This window comes from Puma concolor, chromosome B3 (genome assembly GCF_028749965.1).
Source record: "Puma concolor isolate L17-30 chromosome B3, mPumCon1.1.hap2, whole genome shotgun sequence".
In the NCBI taxonomy this organism is placed as follows: Eukaryota; Metazoa; Chordata; class Mammalia; order Carnivora; family Felidae; genus Puma; species Puma concolor.
The window spans coordinates 3,001,930-3,027,312 of NC_141672.1; the positions used below are offsets into that span (position 1 = coordinate 3,001,930).

The window sequence follows — 25,383 nt, forward strand, 5'->3', positions numbered from 1 at the left end:
AGCCGGTTGAGTGTCCAACTCTTGATTTCGGCTCAGGTCATGATCTCATAGGTCCTGAGATCAAGCCCCACGTCGGGCTCTGCACTGACAGTCTGGATCCTGCTTGGGATAGATTCACTCATTCATTCATTCTCTCTTTCTCTCTCTGTCTCTGTCCCTCCCTCGTTCATGCGCATGTGCTCTCTCTCTCTTTCAAAAATAAACTTAAAAAAAAAAGAACTTGCAAACACATATATGAAAAGCACATGGCAAGGAGAACCTCCATGACTTGCCCAGGGACTAAGTCCCAAAAGTTAGAATCTCTGGTCTTGCTACACGCAACCACTAAAGCGGGGGCGGAAAACACCGACGGCTTTACTAAAATAACCGACTGACTACAGCAGGGTTAACTGTCAATACTGCATTCCTTCCGAACCACTTACGGATGGAGAGATGTCATCATCGTATTTTTTTAACTGATTCATGAATTCCAGATGCTTCTTTTCTTCCTCCAGCTGAGCCACAGACTGCTCACTCTTCTGTAATTTCTGCTGCGTGTTGGCCAATTCATCCCGCAGCCACTGATTCTCCTGGCACAGGCGACGAACCTGTGCCCGCAGCTTCTGTTTCTCAGACTCGACAGCATTCAGGTGATTGGACAGAGCCATCATAACCTGGACAGACAGAAGCGCTGACAGCACTGCAGGGTCCAGCCCACACGTCCCCCTCCCGCCCACGCACACTCTGTGCCTGCTCTCCTCACGCGGGCGGGGATGCGCTGCGACACAGACAAGCACCACTGCTGCTCACTTCCCTTCCCACCCTCGGTCCCACGTACACAGGGGCGCGTGCTCAAAACATCTACGGGAACCCCACGCTGCTCTGCCGCTTGACAGCATCTCAAATAGACTAGCAATGGACACACAGCTAACTCTTCTGACAAAACTGTTACTTTTCTACTTTCCATCTAAGTGGCTCCAACGTAATTTCTCAGAGACCCTTTTCCACATCTGAGAGTGTGTGCCCAAGCAGGCATATGTGTACGGGGGTCACTCAGGGAGGGGCTGGTGACGGAGCTAGAGAAGGGCGGGCAGACAAATCTCTGATGTTCCAAGGTAAGGGAAGAAATCTTTGTAGCTCGCCAGGCTGTCAGAATGTACTTTGCATTCATAAGCTTAAGTCCAGGCTGTAAAATCTGGTGACGGCCCCAGGGCTCTGCCTGTGGTACACTGATTAGTTTCAGGGACAGACCTGCCTGAGGCATTAGCAAGCTCCTAGAAGTATACGCGCAGAGTGAGCTGGGAAAAGTTGGCCCCAGTGCGTTCTGTCTTTAGACCATGCAACTGCCTTTCCCTCTACCATCCTCCTAGTTTCAAACCTGAACTCCAGAAAGTAAGGCTTTTTTCTCCTTTGTTCTTAACCCTAGTACTTGCCAAACTAAAAAGGAAGTCCATATTCATATCACTTTTCAACAGAATTTGCCTTATAACAGATTCACAATAAGCAAACACAGTCACAGTTCCACAATTAGTCTTTCACACAGTGGGAATGAAAAACTCTAGAATGAGGGTATGGATAGTCTCTGTGGAATAGAACAGTGTCCTCTTCATGGATGTGGGACTTAGGAACCTAGCAGGCCCCACTTCTTTCTTCATTCACCGCACAAGAGGAAACCCAAGAAAAAGAGAGGCCAAATTTCAGCGTATGTAAATGTACCTGAAATGTGCTGGCAGAGCCAACAGTTATCAGGGGAACAGTTACCACCTAGCTGTTTCTAATTTTTCACCTGTATGTCCAGCATGATAAAAACAAAGGTTTAGTCAAAAAACAAAGGTTTAGGGGCACGTGGGTGGCTCAGTCGGTTGAGCTTCCAACTTCGGCTCAGGTCATGATCTCACGGTCTGTGAGTTCGAGCCCCGTGTCGGGCTCTGTGCTGACAGCTCAGAGCCTGGAGCCTGCTTCCGATTCTGTGTCTCCCTCTCTCTCTGACCCTCCCCTGTTCATGCTCTGTCTCTGTCTCAAAAATAAAGAAACATTTAAAAAAAAAACAAAAAAAAAAACAAAGGTTTAGGGGCACCTGGGTGCCACGGTTTGTGAGTTTGTGAGTTTGTGAGTTTGAGGCCCACGTGGAACTCTCTATCAGCACAGAGCTCCCTTGGCGTCCACTGTCCTCTCTCTGCCCCTCCGCTGCCCTCTCCCTCTCAAAAATAAATAAATTCAAGCACTTAAAAAACAAACCCACAAAGGTTTAGCAATCTTGTCTTAGGGTACTGCAGAGACTATTAGCTGTTGACAATATCCATTCTCCCTTCTTTCTTAGGCTTAAGAAGGTGGAAATGTAAGTGGGCAGGGCAGCATTCCCCAGTCTCCCTCACAACTATGTGTGGCCATGAAACAAGGTGTGGCCAAAGAAATGTAAGCAATGCTGTGTACCAGCTGGAGGAAGTAAAGGGAGGAGGCACACCCTTCCTGTCCCTTCCCTACCCTAGAATGTGGTCATGTGGCTGCAGCTGGACTCCATAAAAGGTTGCAGCTCCGACTCCACAAAAAAAGCTGCGTGCAGCACAATGCAGAGGCCTGGGCATCCCTGAGGACTGTGCAGCTACACAACCTGTCTGGGGCGGCCTACCTTGGTATTTCTCTTATACATGTCTGTGATGTTTAAGCCACTGTTTTCATTTATGACATATGCAGCCAAAATCAAATTCTAAATGACAAACAGGGTTACCTCTATTTTACTGCCTCTGCTTGTTAAAACTTAGACGTACCCAAATCAATCATCATTTATATTACATACAAGCTGATCTCTGTTATTCTGTAAGTATCTTCCCTCTAGTTTAATTAAACTACGTATTTCAGATGAAGTCTCCATTTCTCCAGACTGTCAACTGCATGTTCCTGTCTGAGGCGACCTCACGTATACCTGTGCCTCACTCAGGCCAAGCTCCAGCATTTCCAGTGACTTCCGGATCATGTTTGATTTCTCCTCCACCAGATTACTTTCATCATCTTTCTTCAAACACTTCAGTGTTTCCAGTAAACTTTGTAAAATGGAATTATGCTCGTTCTTCAGAGCTTCCAGCCCCTGAATCACTTGCTTTGTCTTAGAAATAATCTCATCCTGTGTAAGCTTCTCCAACTTGTCTTCCTTTATATACACCATTGTGGACATGTTGTCATACATTCTAGAATGGAAAAAGGAAAACAAATTAGGTATCTCATTACAGGTTTGATTTATGTTACATCTTTAAATAAAAGACATTGTGTGAAGAGTCTTAAATTAACATTTTTTTAGGTGAATAATAAACATGTATTTGTGACTTGTTGAAATACTGTACTGTTTGTTTTCCCTTTGCAGACCAATTTAATTATTTTTCTGGCTTAGGTCTGGATTCTTTTTAATGGAACAAACGACAGCAACTGAAATTAATGCCAAAGATTAAAAGCAGCAAAACCACCAAATGGCATTTCCAAAGCACAAAGCCTCAGTGAACAAAAGTTCTCTGAATGTTTGCAAGCTTTTTTTCCCCCTTAATGAAATGCAGAAAGGACAGTAAATTCTTGGTAACATATTTACCAGACAAAGCCTTGAGAAGTGGTCACAGTTGGAAGAAGGAAGAAAACCAGCAAAGGAACATGGGAACAATCAGAGTAGCAGGAGAAGGACTAGGTCCGTCTGAAACATGGTGAGAGAGTGACATGAGCAGGATCATCAGCACTGTAAAGACTCAAGGAGAACGGGGGCCCCGCGGGCCTCTGGGATCGGAATAGCTGAGAGGCCAACAAGATTTCATGAAATCATACAGTGTCTGGAACGGGCTCTAAAATACTACAATGAGAAAGAAAAATGAAAGGGGCATAAAACAGCATCAGCAAAATCATGGTGACTGTGACACTAAGCAACTGTCCCCACTTTACCAACTGTCTAGGTTTGTAGATGTTTTTAAATCCCATAACTCAGTTTTAGGGAGAGAGGGAGGGAGGGAGGGAGAGAGGGAGAGGGAGAGGGAGAGGGAGAGGGAGAGGGAGAGGGAGAGGGAGAGGGAGGGAGGGAGGGAGAGGGAGAGGGAGAGGGAGAGGGGGAGGGGGAGGGGGAGGGGGAGAGGGAGAGGGAGAGGGAGAGGGAGAGGGAGAGGGAGAGGGAGAGGGAGAGGGAGAGGGAGAGGGGAAGAAAAGAGAAAGAGAAAGAGAAAGAGAAAGAGAAAGAGAAAGAGAAAGAGAAAGAGAAAGAGAAAGAGAAAGAGAAAGAGAAAAAGGAGAGGGACAGGGTGCCTGGGTGGTTCAGTCTGCTGAGCGTCTGTCATGATCTCACAGCTTGTGGGTTCGAGCCCTGCATCAAGCTCTGACAGCTCAGAGCCTCGAGCTGCTTCAGATTTTGTGTCTCTCTCTTTCTGCCCCTCCCCCACTTGTGCTTTCTCTCTAAAAATAAACAAAAAAAAATATTAAAAACAAAAAAAGAAAAGAAAAGGAAAAGAAAAGAAAAGAAAAGAAAAGAAAAGAAAAGAAAAGAAAAGAAAAAAGAAAAGAAAAGCCACAGTGAACATTAAAGAAGGTTGTTCAGGGGGCACCTGGGTGGTTCAGTTGGTTAAGCATCGGACACTTGATTTCAGCTCAGGTCCTGATCTCAGTTTGTAAGTTTGAGCCCCACATTGGGCTCTGCACTAACAGCACAGAGCCTGCTTGAGATTCTCTCTCCCACTCTCTCCCTCTCTCTGACCCTCCCTCCCTCATTCTCCCTCTTTTAAATAAAAAAGATTTTTATGGGGCACCCGGGTGGCTCAGTCGGTTAAGCCTCTGACTTCGACTCAGGTCATGATCTCACTGTCCTTGAGTTCGAGCCCTGCATCAGGCTCTGACAGCTCAGAGCCGGGAGCCTGCTTTGGATTCTGTGTCTCCCTCTCTCTCTGACCCTCCCCTGGTCACGCTCTATCTCAAAAGTAAATAAACATTAAAAAAAATTTTTTTAATGTTTTTTAAATCTTAAAAAAATTAAAAAAACACTTAAAAAAGAAAGGTTGTTCACGGACAGGGATTGAAGTCAGATTACACATCAAAGTAATTTCCTCCAGAGCACTTAGCACCACCTGAAATCTTGTTTGTTTCCACATACTGCCTTCCAGCCTTGAATGTAAGCTCTACTTAAAAGGCAAGGGGGGTGGGGGGGCACCTGGGTGGCTCAGTTGGTTGAGCATCTGACTTTTTTTTTATGTTTATTTTTTTTTTTTTAATTTTTTTTTTTTAACGTTTATTTATTTTTTTTGGGACAGAGAGAGACAGAGCATGAACGGGGGAGGGGCAGAGAGAGAGGGAGACACAGAATCAGAAACAGGCTCCAGGCTCTGAGCCATCAGCCCAGAGCCCGACGCGGGGCTCGAACTCACGGACCGCGAGATCGTGACCTGGCTGAAGTCGGCCGCTCAACCGACTGCGCCACCCAGGCGCCCCTTTTATGTTTATTTTTTGAGTGGGGGGGGGGGGGGGGGGGAGGAGGCAGAGAGAGAGGAACAGAGGATAGGAAGCAGACTCTGAGCTGTCAGCACAGAGCCCAACACAGGGCTCAAACTCACAAACTGTGAGATCATGACCTGAGCTGAAGTCAGACACTTAACTGACTGAGCCACCCAGGCGCTCCGAGCATCTGGCTCTTGATTTCAGCTCAGGTCGTGATCTCACAGTTCGTGGGATGGAGCCCTGCGTTGGGCTCTGTGCTGACCATATGGAGCCTGCTTGGGATTCTCTCTCTCCCTCTCTCTCTGCCCCTCCCCCATGCACTCTCTCCTGCTCTCTCCCTCAAAACAAATATATAAGCTCTTAAAACACACAAAAAAATAAAAAGCAAGGGACTCAGAGCACCTGGGTGGCTCCGTCAGTTAGAAGTCCAACTTGAGCTCAGGTCATGATCTCATGGCTCATGAGTTCGAGCCCCACACTGAGCTCGCTGCTGTCAGCTCAGAGCCTGCTTCAGATCGGTTGTCTCCCTCTTTCTGCCCCTACTCCACTGGCACTCTGTCTCCTTCTCTCAAAAATAAATAAAAACATTAAAAAAAAAAAAAGGCCAGGGACCTTATCTCATGCCCCACTAAATCACAGGCCCTAGGGCAGCTCCTGAGCCCTGGCAGACCACGTGGTGAATGCAGGTACTGATAGTAGTGCGTGAAGGGAAGCGGTGTCAAAGTACCAAATACAGGCCACTCATTCCAGGATTTGGGAGTAAAGGCTCCAAGCAGTTAATGAAAGGGCCATGTTAACAACTACACACAGTTTTACAGTGGAAAATTGCTATTTTTGCATAACTGCAAAAAGTCAATTCCTTGGGAATGCAAGCTGGTGCAGCCACTCTGGAAAACAGTATGGAGGTTCCTCACAACACTAAAAATAGAACTACCTTACGACCCAGCAATTGCACTACTAGGCATTTATCCACGGGATGCAGGTGTGCTGTTTTGAAGGGATACACACACCCCCATGTTTATAGCAGCACTATCAACAGTAGCCAAAGTATGGAAAGAGCTCAAATGTCCATCAACAGATGAATGGATAAAGAAGATGTGGTGTGTGTGTGTGTGTGTGTGTGTGTGTGTGTATACACACACACACACACACACACACACACAATGGAGTATTACTCAGCAATCAAAAAGAATGAAATCTTGCCATTTGCAACTACGTGGATGGAACTGGAGGGTATTATGCTAAGTAAAATTAGTCAGAGATGGACAAAAATCACATGACTTCACTCATATGAGGACTTTAAGAGACAAAACAGACGAACATAAGGGAAGGGAAACAAAAATAATATAAAAACAGGGAGGGGGACAAAACAGAAGAGACTCATAAATATGGAGAACAAACTGAGGGTTATGGGAGGGGTTGTGGGGGGGGGATGGGCTAAGTGGGGGAGGGGCACTAAGGAACGTACTCCTGAAATCAGTGTTGCACTATATGCTAGTATGGATGTAAATTTTTAAAAATTAAAAATTAAAAAAAAAACCAGTAATCCTTTTAACTGACCAGCTGAAAATAAAGAGAGCCAATTTCTCTTGAAATTTAGAGGCTATCTCTGTAGGACTATTCAGAGAAATCCACCTCTGTACCACAAAGAACTCAGAAAACAACAAAAGAACAGAGGTAACTACTCTACCTGACAGTCTGTATTGCCATTACATCTGTCATATATCTACTTTATGGCTCTCCAACCCCACTGCAAATCCAGGAGAGCAGGCCGCCTCGGTCCCAGTCTGTCACACAGTAAATGCTAACTACATATTTGCTGAACAAATTAACAAAACATTTCAGGAGCAGCTTCCAATGCTCACATCTCAACGGCACTACATCAAAGTGTCAGCCTGATCGCCATGCACAGCGAGGAGGATGGTGAAGAGGTGGATGTCCAGAGCAGGTGTCTCTAGAGAAAAGAGGAAAATCAAACTGAAGACCTCCCTCTCCACCTTTGGCAGCAATTTCCAAATGATGCAACATTTTAGTCTTTTTGTTCCCCAAACTACAAGATCCAAGTGTCTTACTGAAACTCCAAGCGAGGGCCTAGAATGCAGACAGCTGGGACCCACAGGCTACCAGAAGATAAACTAAGCATATACGAGCAGCAAGAGCTAAAGGCACTGTCGGGGCCTGCGAGGTGGGAGCATGAACTGGGGGGGGGGGGGGACGGGGACAGCAGGCACCTCCACTGGAGAGGGGAGGCCAGACACACGAAGAAACCGCTCCTGAGGTAAGGCAGTCTTACCAGATGAGCCCATCTCCTCCAGACGGGAGTGCGGAGGGCACTCCCAGCCAGGGGAGCAACAGGGGCCAGGGCAGAGGTGGGAAAGCACCCACTGCCTGCAAGCAGCCTTGGTCAGGCCACAGGTCATGGTGCTCGAGGCTCGTGGTGACAAGGCCAGAGTCCAGGGGAGTAAGCCAGAGGACAGCTGCATTCTGAAGGCAGGAGCCTGCGGGGAGAATGAATGGGGCTGGGCAGTGCCAGGAAAGGGAAGACAACTCGGTGGTAGTGGCATGATCACAGCCCAACAGATACGCTGTACTCTCTTCCCTAGCCCTCTGCCAGAATGAGGCTCATGCCTCTCCCTGGAAAGCAAAACACCCAGCCAGCACCTTCTCAGTCTTTTCAGACACTATTAAACTCGGGGATGCAAAGGAGAGTCTAGAGACTCTAGTGAGAAGTGAGAGCAACTTCACTACTCAAACCACCTGTCTCGGCATGAATGGGCAGTAAATCGTGTCAATGTCCATGAATCCTGTCCATTCCTCAGAAAGTTAAAAACAGAACTACCCTACAATCCAGTAACTGAACTACCAGGTATTTACCCGAAAATTATAAAAACACTAATTTGAAGGGATACACGCACCCCAATGTTTACATCCGCATTATCAACAATAGCCAAATTATGGTAAGCCCAAATGTCTATGGACTGATGAATGGACAAAAATGGAGTATTACTCAGCCATTAAAAAAAAAGAAGGAAATCTTGCCACTTGCAACCTCTATGGATCTAGAGGGTGTAACGCTAAGTGAAATAAGTCAGAGAGAGACAAATCCCATATGATTTCACTCATATGTGGAATTTAAGAAACAAAACAAACAAGAAAGGAAAGACAGAGAGAGGCAAACCAAGAAACAGACTCCTAACTACAGAGAACACACTGATGGCCACCAGCAGGGAGGTAGATGGGGGGATGGGAGAAGTAAGTGATAGGGATTAAGGAGTGCACTTGGGATGACCACCAGGGGACCTATGCAATTGTCGAATCACTATATTGTCCACCTCAAACTAACATCACGCTGCATGTTAACTATAGCAGATCTAACATTTAAAACTTAAAAAAAAAAAAATTAAATCCCAACCAATCACAAAGATGGTCATTGTCCTATTTTTAGAGGTTCGAGTGGAGGCTGATAAAAGGGGAAGAGAGGGCAGTTTTGCTTATGCAAAAGAGAAAAAATGGGGAGGGGCAAAGAGTTTAAACAGGAATAGCAAAATCCTCCCAGGTAGGATTCACAGACAGGAAAAAAAATCACAACAAAATGGGAAAATTTAATCGTTTAACTGAGGTGATACCTCAAGTAAGTAAATACATTTAAAGAATAAGTCAACACATTTGACGAAAACCAAATCTGGGGCACTTGGCTGGCTCAGTCGGTAGAGCGTGTGACTCTTGATCTCAGGGTCATGAGTTTGAGCCCCACGTTGCGTGTAGAGATTACTAACTTAAAAAAAGAAATCCAAATTTAATTCCTCAGGGAATATGCAACAGAACTGGTGACACTGCACCGCGTGCTCACACTCTCGTAGAGGCTTTAACCACAGACAAGGATAATAAATACAAATGTCATCTGGACGTGCACAAATAAAAGGGTGGGGGAGCAGTCAAGGTAGATTTCTTTTTAACTTGCTCTTAACAGAAAATCAGTTAAGGATCCAAATGCTCTTGGGAGGCACTTAGCTCTCTTAAGAACGGAGATGATGGGCGCCCACAGGGCTTACTTTAGCCCAGGTCATGATCCCCAGGTTTGTGAGTTAGAGCCCCACACTGGGCTCTGCACTGGCAGTGTGCAGCCTGCTTGGGATTCTCTCTCTCTCTCTGCCCCTCCCCGACTTATACACCCTCTCTCTCTCTCAAAATAAATAAACTAAAAAAAAAAAAAAAAAAAAAAGGCACTGAGAGGACAGGGTGCTGCTATGTGGAAAGCATGGGCCTCAGAATCCAGAGCAAGCAGGTGCAGAGCCTGGCTCCACCACCACAGCACGGGTGAAGTCCCCAAACTACCCTGGGTCCCAGGGATTAGAGGGGGCCTACTGTCCGGGCAGTTAAAGGCACAGGAGAATGCAGCTGAGTCACCAAGCACAGTGGCTGACCGTAATCAGTGCAGTTTCCACCTGGGAGCTAAGCAATCGGGAACATCCCTGATAAGTGACCGCTCAACACCTGCAGACACACCTCTAATATGGGCCTCAGTACTTTGCAAGACAGCTGATTCCTTGTTAGACTGCTCGGATAGGTAGTTAGAAAGTTATTCCTTTTGCTGAGTTCAATCTCCCTCCTTAAATTTCTATCCATTGAGGCAACTTCTCCCCTCTAATATAAACAAAGAATATATTTACTATCTTACAAGACATTTCAAATATTGTGGTTCAGTCAGAGGACTCTCCAAATCTTCCGTTTCCCGAGCTCATACCTCATGCCACCCTCAGGTACCCCTCAATCATAGCAGTTTCCATACCCCCTCATCCAACCCACCATCCTATAAATAGACCTACACATGCCACTTCTTCAGAGGGAAACCCACAGCAGCATACATGCTTAGACTGCTCCGTAGCTCTCTTAAGTTCCAGGCTAAGTCATTATGACCAAAGACAGCTTATATAAAAAAGAGTGCTAAAGGAACTGGCTATTTAGGGGGAAAAAAGGTGTTGTATTCCTACCGTCACTGTACACTAAATTCCATTTTGATTAAAAAAATTAAGTGAAGAAAGTGCCACAAGAAACTAGAAGAAACCTCAGGCGAAGACATGATGCATCTAGGTGAAGGTAAAGAGCGGGCCCTGAACAAAATGGCAGAAAACTAAAAGAAAGATAGGTAAGAGTTCACTTAAAATAAGAAACTTCTCAAGTTTGCCAAATAAACTCTCAGTTGAAAGGGTTCTTGTAACGGTTACACTGATTTCTAAAGGGTAAAATACCGGGACTCTACGTCTGCTCAAACACCACACTTTGTCAGCCTAGCAACCACAGCATCCCTAAGACTTTCTTGCAACTCTTGGGCTGTGTGTGCTTCCCAGTGATTCTGGAACAATGAGTCAGCCAGAACAATGCCTGCCGCTCCACAGGCATGCAGGAAGTATGTGCTCAATAAATCAATGAAACACGGGATGCTCGGCTGGCTCAGGTGGAAGACCGTGCGACTCTTGATCTCCGTGTTGTGAGTTCGAGCCCCAGGTTGGGTGCAGAGATTACTTAAACAACCTAACAAAAACTTTATTTTTTTTTTTAATGGTACACTTCCTTTGTTTTTTTTTTTAATTTTTTTTTTCCCAACGTTTATTTATTTTTGGGACAGACAGAGACAGAGCATGAACGGGGGAGGGGCAGAGAGAGAGGGAGACACAGAATCGGAAACAGGCTCCAGGCTCTGAGCCATCAGCTCAGAGCCCGACGCGGGGCTCGAACTCACGGACCGCGAGATCGTGACCCGGCTGAAGTCGGACGCTTAACCGACTGCGCCACCCAGGCGCCCCTAACAAAAACTTTAAAATGAATGCATAAACCAGCCCTGGGAGCCAGCACATCTGATTCCAACTCCCTATCATCCCCTCACCTATCATGGAACCTCTTGGAGCCTCAATCCCCACACGTAAGGGGCAACAGCCAACCCACCTGGAACATGGTACTCAAATACTCCCCTCCCGCTTCCCCTCTGAGTAACACACTCAATATCTGGCCCCAGGTTATTCTTACTAGCCATGGAAAATTAGGTCTATGCTTTTACTTCAAAAAAAAGAGAGAGAACTCTTTGAAGTCCCATTATTTGCTCTGTGAAAGCAAAAGAACTCAGTGCTCAATGCATAATCTCCAACACAGCACCTGACAAATCTGACATCTGAATTAAGCTCCTTAAACAAGAGAAGCCCTTCTTATGGTCAAACCTCTCAAATCCGCCGTTCAACAGGCAAAGCTATTATGGTCTATTACGCTGCTTGTCTCATTCAAATCCTCAACAAAGTCTGTACTGTGTCCACAGATTACAAAAGTCACTACCTAAAATAATAAAGAGAAAAATAATCCTAAAGCTTAATCTTCCACCTTTCTTTAATTTTAGAACTACTTTTGTCTCCATTATTTTAAATCATGGTTCAATCTTTGCTATTTTTATTGGGTAGAATAATGGTTTTGATGTGTATTTTTAATACACACGACTCTCATATCCAAGGATTCACATCACTCATGTGACTCATGTGACACAACACCCAAGAAACCTAGTTTATCTCCACATTCAGATCCCCAGTTAAATCCTACATGTAACATTTTGTAACCCAAAAATCCGGCAATATTTATTTCTAAGATGCCAGTTGAAAAACAATAAAAACAGACATGCTCTCTTATGAACTACCAGAGGGCAGAAGTGAGGGAGTCCAGCTGACACTTGAACACGAGTGTGAACTGTGCAGGTCCACGTCTACGTGGATATTTTATGGTGTTGTAAATACGTTTTCTCTACGGTTTTCTTAATAGTTTTCTTTCCTCTGCCTTACTTTATCGTAAGAATATAGCGTATAATATATGTAACATAAAATACATGTTTATCAATTATTTATATCATCAGCAAGGCTTCCAGTCAACAGTGGGCTATTAGTAGTTAAGTGTTTGAGGAGTCCAAAGTTACAGGCAGATCTCTGACTGTACGGGGCTGTCAGGTGTTGGGTGTCGAGGCCTAGAACCTTTGTGTTATTGAAGGGTCAATTATACAATGTTGTCCTTTCAAAGGCCTGACTTCCCTTTGGAAATACAGGAAACCAAAACAGGCCCTTGATTTAAGAAAGAAATTAGGGACGCAAGGGTGGCTCAGTCAGTTAAGCGTCTGACTTGATTTCAGCTCAGGTCCTGATCCCATGGTCATGAAGTCGAGCCCTGCACAGGGCTCCATGCTGGGCAGGAACCTGCTTCAGATTCTCTCCCTCCCTCTCCCTCTTCCCTCCCAACCCCCTCCCAGAAAAAAATTTAGGGGTGCCTGGGTGGCTCAGTCAGTTGAGCACCCTGTCCACTGAGCCCACTGTCAATTTCTGTTCAGGTCACTCTTGATAACGGCTCAGGTCATGGGATTAAGGCCTTCATGGGGTTTTGTGCTGAGTGTGGAGCCTGCTTGGTATTGGTATTCTCATTTTCTCTCTCTCTCTCTCCCCCTCTGCCCCTCCCCCCCTTGCATGCTCTCTCTCCCCTCTAAAGTAATTTTAACGTTAAATTTTGTTTAATTAAAAATAAAAAGAAAATTAAATCCGTACATGCTCAAACCTGAAATAAATGGACAAGGCAACTGAACCATCCATCTTCGTCTGTATCATGAATTTCTCGGAATACACATAAGGAGAGGATTTAGACCTTGACAGTAACTAAAGATATGACTAGCAGTAACTGACACACCGGCATATCACTAAGGCACCATTACTCAAGTATGACAAAAATACCAGACAGCAATATTAATTTGCATATTCTGTTGCTTTACTTCTACTCTGAAATACTCTAAGCAGAGGTAATATGCAAAATTGAAAATAGCCCCTACTAATACCAAAATTATTCTCTTAATTTGTCCTTTAACATAACCGGTCTGTTAGGCAAAGACTGAGAGTTTTTTAAATTTTATTTATTGATTTTAGGTAATCTGTACACCCAACATGAGGCTCAAACTCATGACCCCAAGATCAACAGTCACACGTTTACCAACTGAGCCAGCTAAGTGCTCCAAGACTGAGTTTACTTGCTCTAACACACCAGTGACTAAGACAAATCTTCAGTGTTACAAAATCAACTCCTGTTAGGGATGATGAAAACTGACAAATTTAAAGTGGACAATTCTGGGCGCATGTGGGTGGCTCAGGCGGTTGAGCGTCCAACTTTTGATCCTGGCTCAGGTCACGATCTCACTCAAGAGATCGAGCCCCGCATCCAGCTCTGTGCTGACAGCGCAGAGCCTGCTTGGGGTTCTCTCTCTTTCTCCCTCTCTCTCTGCCCCTCCCCCACTCATGTTCACTCTCTCCCTCAAAATAAATAAATAAATCTTTACAAAATTAAGTGGACAATTCTGTGCAATGAGAAGTTGATGCTTCAAACTGAGAAGTAGGACTGCTATGTCCACTAAGCCATGGCGGGTGAGCGGCAGGAACTTGAGCGAGGCAACATGAGAGGCTGGAGGATCCGACGGTCACCTACGACCTGGCCTGCAGAACACCAACAGCTAGGCCTTGGCCTCCAAAGGAGGAGGTGAGAGGTGCAACCAGCTCAGTGACAGTTAATTACTTACTGGGCACCAACTCTACCTATGCCAGACACTGTCCTAAGCATAGGATGTGGACCGTATGAAAAAAACACTTTTTAAAGAAAATAAAAATGTGGTGACAAGAGAATATCCTGCGGCACCTGGGTGACTCAAGTCGGTTGAGCATCTGACTCCTGATTTCAGCTCAGGTCATGATCTCATGGTTTCATGGGTTGGAGCCCCAGGTCGGGCTCTGCACTGACAGTGCGGAGCCTGCTTGGGATTCTGTCTCCCTCTCTATGCCTCTCCCCACCTGCACTGTCTCTGTCTCTCTCAAAATAAATAAACTTAAATATACAGATACAGAACAGATATAGATATATATATATCTCTTACACGCTCCCAGGGGCTCAGGGGTAGGGGTCATATAGACAGAATTAAACAATCAGAATGGCTTCAGACTTCTCAAGAGCAAAACTGGAAGCAAAAGGCAATTAAACAAATGCCTCCAAAGCTCTGAAGGAAAATTATTTCCAATTTCCAATTCCAAAGCCAGCTAAACTCTCCATCAACCATGGGGACAGAATAATAACATTTTCAGACATACAAGGTCTCACAAACTTTTACCTCTCATGCACCATTTCTCAGGCTACAGGAAGATGCGCTCAAGCAAAATGAGAAGTCAAGAAGAAAACATGGAACACAGGGCACAGGGTCCCCCGGGGGGAAGACGGGGCTCTGCACCCACCACTGGACGAGTGCTGGAGACGGCGGGTGAATCAACACCAACTTAAAAAGGAAATGAAAACAAGATAATTAACTCCTAAGGAAACAAAAGGTCAAATAGGAAAAGAAATCAGCTCTGGCATTTATACGGTCATAAGAATATAAACGGTAAAGACACACCTAAACAAAATTTAAATTCTGCGGGAGCTTATGCAGATGCAAAGGGGGAGCACCTGTGTGGTGAAGCGAAGCAAAGAAAGAGCTCAGTCCCAATTATCTAGAACGGGAAGTCAAAAACTGAAAAACCATCAGGGGTGCCTGGCTGGCTCAGTCAGTAGAGCACAGACTCTTGATCTCAAGGCTGTAAGTGTGAGGCCCTCGTTGGGTGCAGAGATTACTTAAAAGTAAAATCTTAAAAAAAAAAAAAAAAAAAAATCATCAGACAGCAACATAAGCCTGTTATTTAGAAACAGCAGTAATTATGTCAAAATTGTATTTCACTTAAAAGAAGTGAAAACAGGGGCGCCTGGGTGGCGCAGTCGGTTAAGCGTCTGACTTCAGCCAGGTCACGATCTCGCGGTCCGGGAGTTCAAGCCCCGCGTCAGGCTCTGGGCTGATGGCTCAGAGCCTGGAGCCTGTTTCCGATTCTGTGTCTCCCTCTCTCTCTGCCCCTCGCCCGTTCATGCTCTCTCTCTGTCCCAAAAATAAATAAACGTTGAAAAAAAAAAAAATTAAAAAAAAAAAAAAAAAAAAAAGAAGTGAAAACGGGACCGTTTCACAGGTGGCTGTTAGTTAAGCCTCTAGCTTTGGCCCAAGTCGTGATCTCCCGGTTTGTGGGTTCGAGCCCCATGTCGGGCTCTCTGCTGTCAACGTGGAGCCCACTTCGGATCCTCTGTTTCCCTCTCTTTACCCACCCACCCCTGCTCGTGCATTTGCACTCTCTCTCAAAAATAAATAAAATTTTTTTAAATAATTTTAAAATAATAAGTGAAAACGGGTGCCTGGGTGGCTCAGTTAGTTAAGCATCTGACTCTTGATTTCAGCTCAGGGTTAGTGAGATCGAGCCCCAGGTGGGGTCTGCGCTGACAGCACAGAGCCTGCTTGGGATCCTCTCTCTGCCCCTCCCCCATTCGCCTCCCCTAATAAATTTTAAAACTTTAAAAAAATGTTTAATGGGGGCTGGGTGGCTCAGTTGGTTAAGTATCTGACTTTAGTTCAGGTCATGATTTCGTGGTTTGTGGGTTCGAGCCCTGCATCGGGCTCTGTACTGAGAGCTCAGAGCCTGGAACCTGCTTCAGATTCTGTGTCTCCCTCTTTCTCCGTTCCTCCCCTGCTTGGGCTCGCTCACTCTCTCTCTCAAAAATAACATAAACATTATAAAGAAAGAAGAAACGAAGGGAGGAAGGGAGGAAGTGGAAGAGACAGAGAGAGGAAGAGAGAGAGAAAGAGAGAGGAAGAGAGAGAGGAAGAGAGAGAGAGAGGAAGAGAGAGAGAGAGGAAGAGAGAGAGAGAGGAAGAGAGAGAGAGAGGAAGAGAGAGAGAGAGGAAGAGAGAGAGAGGAAGAGAGAGAGAGAGGAAGAGAGAGAGGAAGAGAGAGAGGAAGAGAGAGAGGAAGAGAGAGAGGAAGAGAGAGAGAGAGGAAGAGAGAGAGAGAGAGAGAAGGAGAGAAAAGAGAAAGAAAGAAAGAAAGAAAGAAAGAAAGAAAGAAAGAAAGAAAGAAAGAAAGAAAGAAAGAAAGAGATTAAAAATTAAAAAACAACAACAACAACAAAAAGTTACTTCTAGGAAGAAGGAAAGGGGGAACAAGCCGGTGGCAAAAACCAACACTTATGAAACTATGTGACTCTGAAACCCACGGGTACCATTCTCACTGCATCACAGCCAGAGTCCCTGTGCTCCCCCTGACTTAAAAGGCAACGGTGCCAGTCCTGACCACCGGCTGACGTGGTTTGTGCAGGCCTCCCCTGGGCAGGATTACCTCCACTAGACACACCCACTCCAGCTGTCCTTTCGACGCTCATCTTTAGGAAGCACGTCACTAGGGGGGCAGCCCACCCCCAGAGGGGTGGGGAGAGTGAATGTGAAGAGGGATTATAAGGTGTCTGGAGTTCTTCTGTACAGGACAGTGTCTCCTCTCTGCCTCATCCCTCACTTACTTATTTAACCATTAATGTCAATATGGACAGGAGCTGTTTGTTTTATACTTCAGGTTTTATCTAAAGAATACTCGTTATTACACATACCATGTTATTTATTTTGTGGCTCAAACTGTCTCAGTTTGGGCCAGTGAGAGTTCTGTCAACTGGCTCGCATGTTCTTTTGACATCCTCCTACCCCTTTGCTTTTTGAGCACTTCTGTACTTTCTAGCACCACAAGATGTCCCAGGCTCGTCTTGTACTCTCCCTGCCCCAGCCCTAGAATCAGCCATTATCTGAAGGGGCCTTGGTTTGTTTGATGGTAAAATGGTTTCGGAATCCAAAATTGGGCCAGGCGAGCTTCTTCTCAAACCTGCAAACCCATCCAACCATGAGGAAAATGTCAGACAAATGCAAGTTGAGGGCTATTCTACAAAATATTGACCGGTACTTCACAGACCAGGAAAAACGATGGCTACGTGTGATATGGTGTCCTGGATGGGGTTCTGAACAGAACAAGGATATTAGGGGAAAACTAGTAAAATCCAAATAAAATGTGGAGTTTGGTTAAAATTATGTACCAATGCTAGTTCCTTAGTTGTCATAAATGTGCCATAATAATGTAGAATGTTGACATTAAGAGAAATTGAGTGCAGGCGTGCAGGGATTTTGTACTGTCTTCCAACTTTTCTGTCAACAGAAAACTATCCTAAAAAGTTTGTTCTTTAAAAATCTACCTACAAAGAATACAAAAAAGTATGCATGTAACTTTAATAAAGACAAAACCAGGAAAGCATACACGTGCTCTGCATAGTAAGAACTCACATCTGTGCAGGATTTTAGTTTCTGGAGTATTTCCATAAGGATATGGTTTTTGTTTTTTTTTAAGTAGGGTTCATTACCAGCGTGGAGCCCAACGCGGGGCTCAAACTCACAATCCTGAGACCAAGACCTGAACTGAGATCAAGAGTCAGACGTTCAACCAACCGAGCCACCCAGGGGCCCCACGTGTATTGTTTTAGAAGAACAAAAGACAAAGTCTGTAAGTGGTTTAGGCAACAATCATTACAATTCCCACTTACAGATGAGGAGACGGACCGTTGAAGACACGTAGCCCACACTACCCAGAACAGGAACAGAATCCAAGCTCCCTCCACCGCGTTCAGGTGCACCTTTGATTTAGTGACCACACTGCTGTACACGCACGTGTACACACACCACAAGCACCCTGTGCTTCTGCTGGTTCACCAAGAAAACAGACAAGCACCTCTCCGGACTGCCTGGGGTTGCAGGCAAAGGAACATCTCAAACCCTCAAATATAGAAAGGATTTGAAACTTCGGCCACAGTAAAAATAGACCAACCTAAGTGAGACAAGAATAGAAATGCTGAATACACTGAATATTTTATAAGACAGAGAAATTAAACCAGAACTGGGTGGACGCTAAAAGTACTTTTTAAAGATTATACTAGATCATACATACTGAATTTTTGTCATACCAAATTATCAATTTTCATGTAATGTTATTTCCCATCTCTACCACCTGATCTTTTCATACATTTATACTCCCTTTATACTTACATGAGATTTATACTGCCTACAGACAATGAGATTATACACGCACATTCTACAAACAGGGAATACAATTTTCAATAGTTTGACAAATTTTAACAAACCTTCCCCCTCTCTCAAAAATTAACCAAAAAAAGGGCATCTGGGTGGCTCAGTCAGTTGAGCATCTATCTGACTCTTGATTTTGGATCAGGCCATGATCTCACGGTCCCCCCACTGGGCTCTGCACTGAGCACAGAACCTGCTTGAGATATTCTCTCTCTGTCTCTCTCTCTCTCTCTCTCTCTCTCTCTCTCTCCCCCCCTCCCCGCCCCTCTCCCCTGCTCACACTCTCGAAAGAAAGAAAAAAAGAAAGAAAGAAAGAAAGAAAGAAAGAAAGAAAGAAAGAAAGAGCTAATGTAGTAAAGAAAGTTAAATATATATATATTTAAAAGACGTGTGGAATTAGATCAGTGGTTGCAGTTGCCCAAAATACAGAAAAAATTCACCAAATTGTATACTTTAAAATAATAACTTTTATTTTACGGGACTTAAATTTCAATTTCTTTAAAGAATGTGATAGAAAAAAACGACAGAGTGAAGGACAGCCAAGAAAGAAACATGAATTATTCTGACAGGTTTTTTTTTCATTTTTTAACCTTTATTTATTTTTGAGAGATTGAGAGAGGCAGAGCACAAGCAGGGGAGGGGCACAGAGAGCTGGAGACAGAATCTGAAGCAGGCTCCAGGCTCTGAGCTCTCAGCCCAGAGCCCGACGTGGGATTCGAACCCACGAACTGCGAGATCATAACCTGAGCTGAAGTCGGATGCTCAATGGACTGAGCCACCCAGGCGCCCCTGACAGTTTGACTATGAAATGAAGTTCCTAGAAAAACAAAGTCTAGCACAGAAAAAGAAAAATAAGATAGAAGAACAGATAAATGTTTACTTTGCCAATACTGGTAGCAGAACATCACGACCGAGATGTTTTCCCAAGAGATCTGTGAGCTGAACCAGCGGGAAACACAGCCAGCTAGACTCACAGCCCATCTCTCTACACACAACCATACGCCGGACTGAGCACTAGGCACAGACAGGGAGAAACGAGAAGCAGCCAGAGAACCTCTAATGAGCCTATAGCAAATGACTGAAGTTGTATTCAAGGAAATATTCAGTGCCATGATCTGAATGAATGTCTGTGTCCCGACAAAACTCATATGTTGAAACCTAACCCCGAAGGTGATGCTATTTTGAGGTGGGTACTCAGGTCATGAGGGTGGAGCCCTAAGGAATGAGATCAGTGCTCTTACAAAAGAGACTCCACAGAGCTCCCTCACCCCTTCCGCCAAGTGAGGACATAGAGAAGACAGCCATCTATGAAGCAAAAACCAAACCTCACCAGACCCCGAATCTACCAGCATCATGGTCTTGCAATTCCCAGTCCAGGACGATGAGAAATAAATTCATGGTGTTCATAAGTCCCCCAGATTATGGTATTTTGTTATAGCCACCCAAACAGACCAAGACATTCAGTATCATGGAACTCAAGATTACAGAGTGTGTTGTGCGTTAAGTAATACAAGTGTCAAAACTTTAAAATGATTTCGGCTCAGATCATGATCTCATGCATGGTTCATGAGATTGAGCCCTGCACTTTCAGCGTGGAGCCTGCCTGGGCTCCCCTCTCTCTCTGTCCCTCCCCAATTCATACACACACACACACACACACACACACACACACACACACACACACACACACACACACACACACACACGCTTTTTCTCTCAAAAAAAAAAAATTTTTAATTAAGTGAAGGACCAATCAGTTCCACCACTGGGTAAATACCCAAGAAAACTGAAAACATGTTTACATAAAAACCTGCACACAAATGGTCCAAAACCAATGCTGGACAAACGTAGAACTTTCACACCAGTAGTTTGGTATTATTCCTAACAGCCAAAATGTGGTCTATCCACACAATGGAGTATTATTTGGCTATAAAAAGGAACAAAATACTGATCCATGCTACAGCATGGTTGGGCCTCACAAACATGTACTTAAGTGAACCAAGCTAGACACAAAAGGCCACTTATTGCATAATTCCATTTATATGAAATGTCTACAGAGACAGAAGTAGATTCATGGTTGCCAAGGGCTGGAGGGAAAGCAGGGTGGTGACTGACTGCTAATGGGTTCAGGGTTTCTTTCTGGGGTTATAAAAATATTCTGGAATCAGGGTCACCTGGGTGGCTCAGTCAGCTAAGCGTCTGACTTCGGCTCAGGTCATGATCTCACAGTTGATGGGTTCAAGCCCCGCATCAGGCTCTGTGCTGACAGGTCAGAGCCTGGACCCTGCTTCGGATTCTGTGTCTCCCTCTCTCTCTGCCCCTCCCCCACTAGCACTCTGCCTCTCTCTGTCTCAAAAATAAACATTAAAAAAAATTTAATCTAGGGGCGCCTGGGTGGCGCAGTCGCTTGAGCGTCCGACTTCAGCCAGGTCACGATCTCGCGGTCCGTGAGTTCGAGCCCCGCGTCAGACTCTGGGCTGATGGCTCGGAGCCTGGAGCCTGTTTCCGATTCTGTGTCTCCCTCTCTCTCTGCCCCTCCCCCGTTCATGCTCTGTCTCTCTCTGTCCCAAAAATAAATAAAAAACGTTGAAAAAAAAATTTAAAAAAAAAATTTAATCTAATCCTTTCATCTCTTCTAAACTTAAATCACAAGAATAAGCTGAATGCATGAATTGTGCTGGCCTAAAAATCACAAAAATCTGTGAAGTGGATGTTTCAATACTAATGACTCCAAGACGTTGTAACGTCTAGGAATTTGTTTCCATCTTAAAACTATAAACCACTGGATAAAACAGGAGGCATTCATCTGCCTCTTCGATGAATCTATCGATGTGCTTGCAGAATTCGAGACACGAAGGCAGTCAGAACTCCCTGGGTTCTTTCCCCACAGCCATGCTCAAAAAAGTCAACTGTGGTTCTGTTCTGAAATCAGTCCACCTCTAAGTACATAGATCTTCTAACTCCACAATAACCTAACCACACCACTATGTGAAGTGTGCACATATGACCAGACAGCACCTAAAGAAAGAGTTTTACAAGAAGGCCGTGTCCCCCACCAGCTGGTCAGGGGCCCACCCCACTGCCAAGCAGGGCTCCTGGCCAGAGATGGGCAGTGCATTAGGTCATTCCGTTTGCCATGAGACATCTCTTCAGATGCAAACTTTAAGCATGACAAACCACAGAAAAGGGTACTACATGAAAATATAGGAGAACATGCTTTTTCCTAAATCAATAACAAGTAAGCCCAAATGATGCAGATGTCTCTATTACAAGTCTTTGAACAAACAAAAAGGAAAAACAGCTTCATCGGACCGTGTGACTAAGAGAATACAAAAAACAGGGTGTTATGGGAGCCTGGGTAAAAAAAATTGAGCATTCATGATGTGGTTAAAAAACAGCATTTTTATTTCAAAATGAAACAGGACAGGGGCACCTGGGTGGCTCAGTCAGCTGTGTCCAACTCTTGATTTTGGCTCAGGTCATGATCTCACAGTTCATGAGTTTGAGCCCCGCGTAGGATTCTGCACTGACAGCAAGGAGCCTGCTTGGGATTCTCCCTCTCTCCCTCTTGCCACTCCTCTGCTCGTGCTCCTGCACACATACTTTCTGTCTGTCTCTCTCTAAAATAATTTAAAAAAAAATTTTTTTTTTTTAACATCTATTTTTGAGAGAAAGAGACAGAGCATGAGCAGGAGAGGGGCAAAGAGAGAGGGAGACACAAAATTGGAAGCAGGCTCCAGGTTCTGTACTGTCAGCACAGAGCCCAACACAGGGCTTGAACTCACTAGCAGTGCAATCATTACCTGAGCTGAAGTCGGACACTTAACTGACTGAGCCACCCAAGGCGCCCCTCTAAAATAATATAAAAAAAAAAAATTTTTTTTTTTTACATTTATTTTGAGAGAGCGTACGCAAGCAAGGGAAGGGCAGAGAGAGAAAGGAAGAGAGAGAATCCTAAGCAGGGTCCACAATGTCTGCAGGGAGTCCAACGTGGGGCTTGATCCCACAATCCATGAGATCATGACCTGAGCCAAAATCAAGAGTCAGACACTGACTGAACCACCGAGGCGCACCCACAATTAAAAGATTTTTAAGAGGCATCTGGCAGGCTCAGTCCATGAAGCATGAGACTCTTGATCTCGGGGTTGTGAGTTTGAGCCCCACGCTGGGTGTAGAGATTATTTAAAAATCAAATCAGGGGGCACCTGGTTGGCTTAGTCGGTTAAGCATCCGACTTCAGCTCAGGTCATGATCTCACGGTCCGTGAGTTCGAGCCCCACGTCGGGCTCTGTGCTGACTGCTCAGAGCCTGGAGCCTGCTTCAGATTCTGTGTCTCCCTCTCTCTCTGACTCTCCCCAATTCATGCTCTGTCTCTGTCTCAAAAATAAACATTTAAAAAAAAATTTTTTTTAATAAAAAATCAAAATCAAAATCAAATCAGGGTGCCTGGGTGGTTCAGTCAGTTAAGCGTCCAACTTCAGCTCAGGTCATGATCTTGCAGTTCATGGGTTTGAGCCCCGCGTCAGGCTCTGTGCTGACAGCTCAGAGCCTGGAGCTTGCTTCGGATTCTGTGTCTCCTTCTCTCTCTGTTCTTCCCTTGCTCATGCTCTGTCTCTCTCTCAAAAATAAATAAAGATTAAAAAACAATTTTTTTTAATCAAATCTTTAAAAATATATACATCTGGGGGTACCTCGGTGGCTCAGTTGGGTAAGTAATCTGACTCGATTTTGGCTCAGGTCATGATCTCACGGTTTGTGAGTTTCAGCCCCACCATCAGGCTCTGGGCTGACAATGCGGAGCCTGCTTGGGATTCTCTCTCTCCCTCTCTCTCTGCCCCTCTCCTGCTTACATTCTCCCTCTCGCTCTCTCTCAAGATTAATAAATAAACTTAAGAAAAAAAAAGTTTTCAAAAAAATTTTAAATAAAAAAATATATGTGTTTTATTCAGTTCCCTGGGGAGAAAGGAAATGGGAAGATAGACAACTTACTTATACCTTACATCTTTCATTTTCCAGAAAAAGCATACATCTTTTAATGATTTAAAAACACTTAAAACAACAGAAAGCCAGAACCATAAAAGAAAAAAATTGACAGAGTAGAATTCATCAAAATTTAAAATTACTGGTTATTAAAGGCACAGTCAGGGGCGCCTGGGTGGCGCAGTCGGTTAAGCGTCCGACTTCAGCCAGGTCACGATCTCGCGGTCCGGGAGTTCGAGCCCCGCGTCAGGCTCTAGGCTGATGGCTCAGAGCCTGGAGCCTGTTTCCGATTCTGTGTCTCCCTCTCTCTCTGCCCCTCCCCCGTTCATGCTCTGTCTCTCTCTGTCCCCAAAATAAATAAACGTTGGAAAAAAAAATAAAATAAAAAAATAAAGGCACAGTCAAAAAACATACAGTTAAGTCCTAGACTGGGAAAAAATAATTGCAACGTATACATCTGGCAAAAAGACTCATACTCAATACGTAAGGAATTACTATTCTCAATAATAAAAAGACAACCTTTCTACACAGATAAGACTCAACACACGTCACAAAAGCAGGTACCTATGAGTAAGTGCCCATCATCAGTCATCAGGGAATGCTCACAAAGCCCCTAAAACAAGGTGCCACTACACATCCACTAGACTGTGGAAATAAAGACAAGTGATAGCAAAGGCCAGAGAGGATGTGGAGAACGAGAACATTCACACACTGCTGGTCCAAGCGTAAACTGTACAAGCACTTTGGGTCTGTTTCTTTAAAAGTTAATCATACAGCTATGCTACGAGCAATTCCACTCCTTACTTATCCAAAAGAAACGAAAATGTTATGTCCACATGGTCTCACACAGGAAAGAGCACCCCCCCCCCCGCCCCGGCCATGTGCATCTGGAGGAAAATGGCTAAACTATGTGTGGTACACATCCATACAACAGAACACTACTCAGGAACAGAAAGGAACCACCCACTGACACAGGCAACAACACAGATGAATTCCAAAAATGGTATGCTGAAAGAAGCTGGCTGCAAAATACATATATTGTATAATCTCATTTACATGAAATTCTAGAATAGGAAGAACCTGTGTTTATAAAAATCAGACCAGTGGGGTACCTGGGTGGCTCAGTCGGTTAAGTGTCAGATCCCGATTTTGGCTCACACCATGATCTCAGTTTCATGGGTTTGAGCCGCACATCAGGCTCTGCATGCCGACAGCATGGAGTCTGCTTAGGATTCTCCCTCACTCCCTCTCTGCCCCTCCCCCACTCACTCACTCAAAATAAATGAACTTTTTAAAAAAATAATAAAGTAGTCAAATTCATTGAATCAGAAAGAACTGTGTTTGCAGGTGGGGAGGTCAGGGATGGAAAGCTGTTATTTAACGGCCGTAGAGTTTTGGTTTTGCAAGATGAAAATGTTCTAGACATCAGTTGCACAACGATGTGAATATAGTTAATTTTTTACCATATCTGTAAAAGAATAGAAATTAACTGGGGCGCCTGGGTGGCTCAGTCGGTTGAGCGGCCAACTTCAGCTCAGGTCATGATCTCGCGGTCGGTGAGTTCGAGCCCCGCGTCGGGCTCTGTGCTGACCGCTCGGAGCCTGGAGCCTGTTTCGGATTCTGTGTCTCCCTCTCTCTCTGACCCTCCCCCATTCATGCTCTGTCTCTGTCTCAAAAATAAATAAACGTTAAAAAAAAAAATTTTTTTTTTAAAGAAATTAACATTTTCCCCCTGTTTGGTCAGTACTACAAATCCTTTTAAAGCAGGCAGAATAAGGGGGGCCTGGGTGGCTCAGTCGGCTGAGCGTCTGACTTTGGCTCAGGTCATGATCTCACAGTTGACGAATTCGAGGCCTGTGTCGGGCCCTGTGCTGATGGCTCGGAACCTGGAGCCTGCCTTGGATTCTGTGTCTCCCTCTCTCTCTGCCCCTCCCCTGCTCATGCTCTGTCTCTCT

The 25,383-nt window shown here is 44.8% G+C and overlaps 1 protein-coding gene across 12 annotated transcripts in view; it reads right to left on the minus strand.

Moving 5' to 3' along the window:
- The window catches only part of KLC1 (kinesin light chain 1), a 49,529-nt gene extending 34,774 nt beyond the window's left edge, over positions 1-14,755 (minus strand). For 8 of the 12 annotated variants that reach the window (XM_086708697.1, XM_086708693.1, XM_086708699.1 and 5 more), the window contains exons 1-2: positions 2,903-3,164; positions 423-653 (exon numbers count right to left, since the gene is read on the minus strand). In XM_086708697.1, the coding sequence (XP_086564823.1) occupies positions 423-653; positions 2,903-3,163 (492 nt within the window). In that variant the 5' untranslated portion in view covers position 3,164. Of the gene's footprint in view, positions 1-422; positions 654-2,902; positions 3,165-14,593 lie in introns of those variants that run through there. The other 4 variants (XR_015251977.1, XM_086708694.1, XM_086708692.1 and 1 more) reach the window with 1 other exon arrangement.
- Between the last annotated feature and the right edge of the window lie 10,628 nt (positions 14,756-25,383).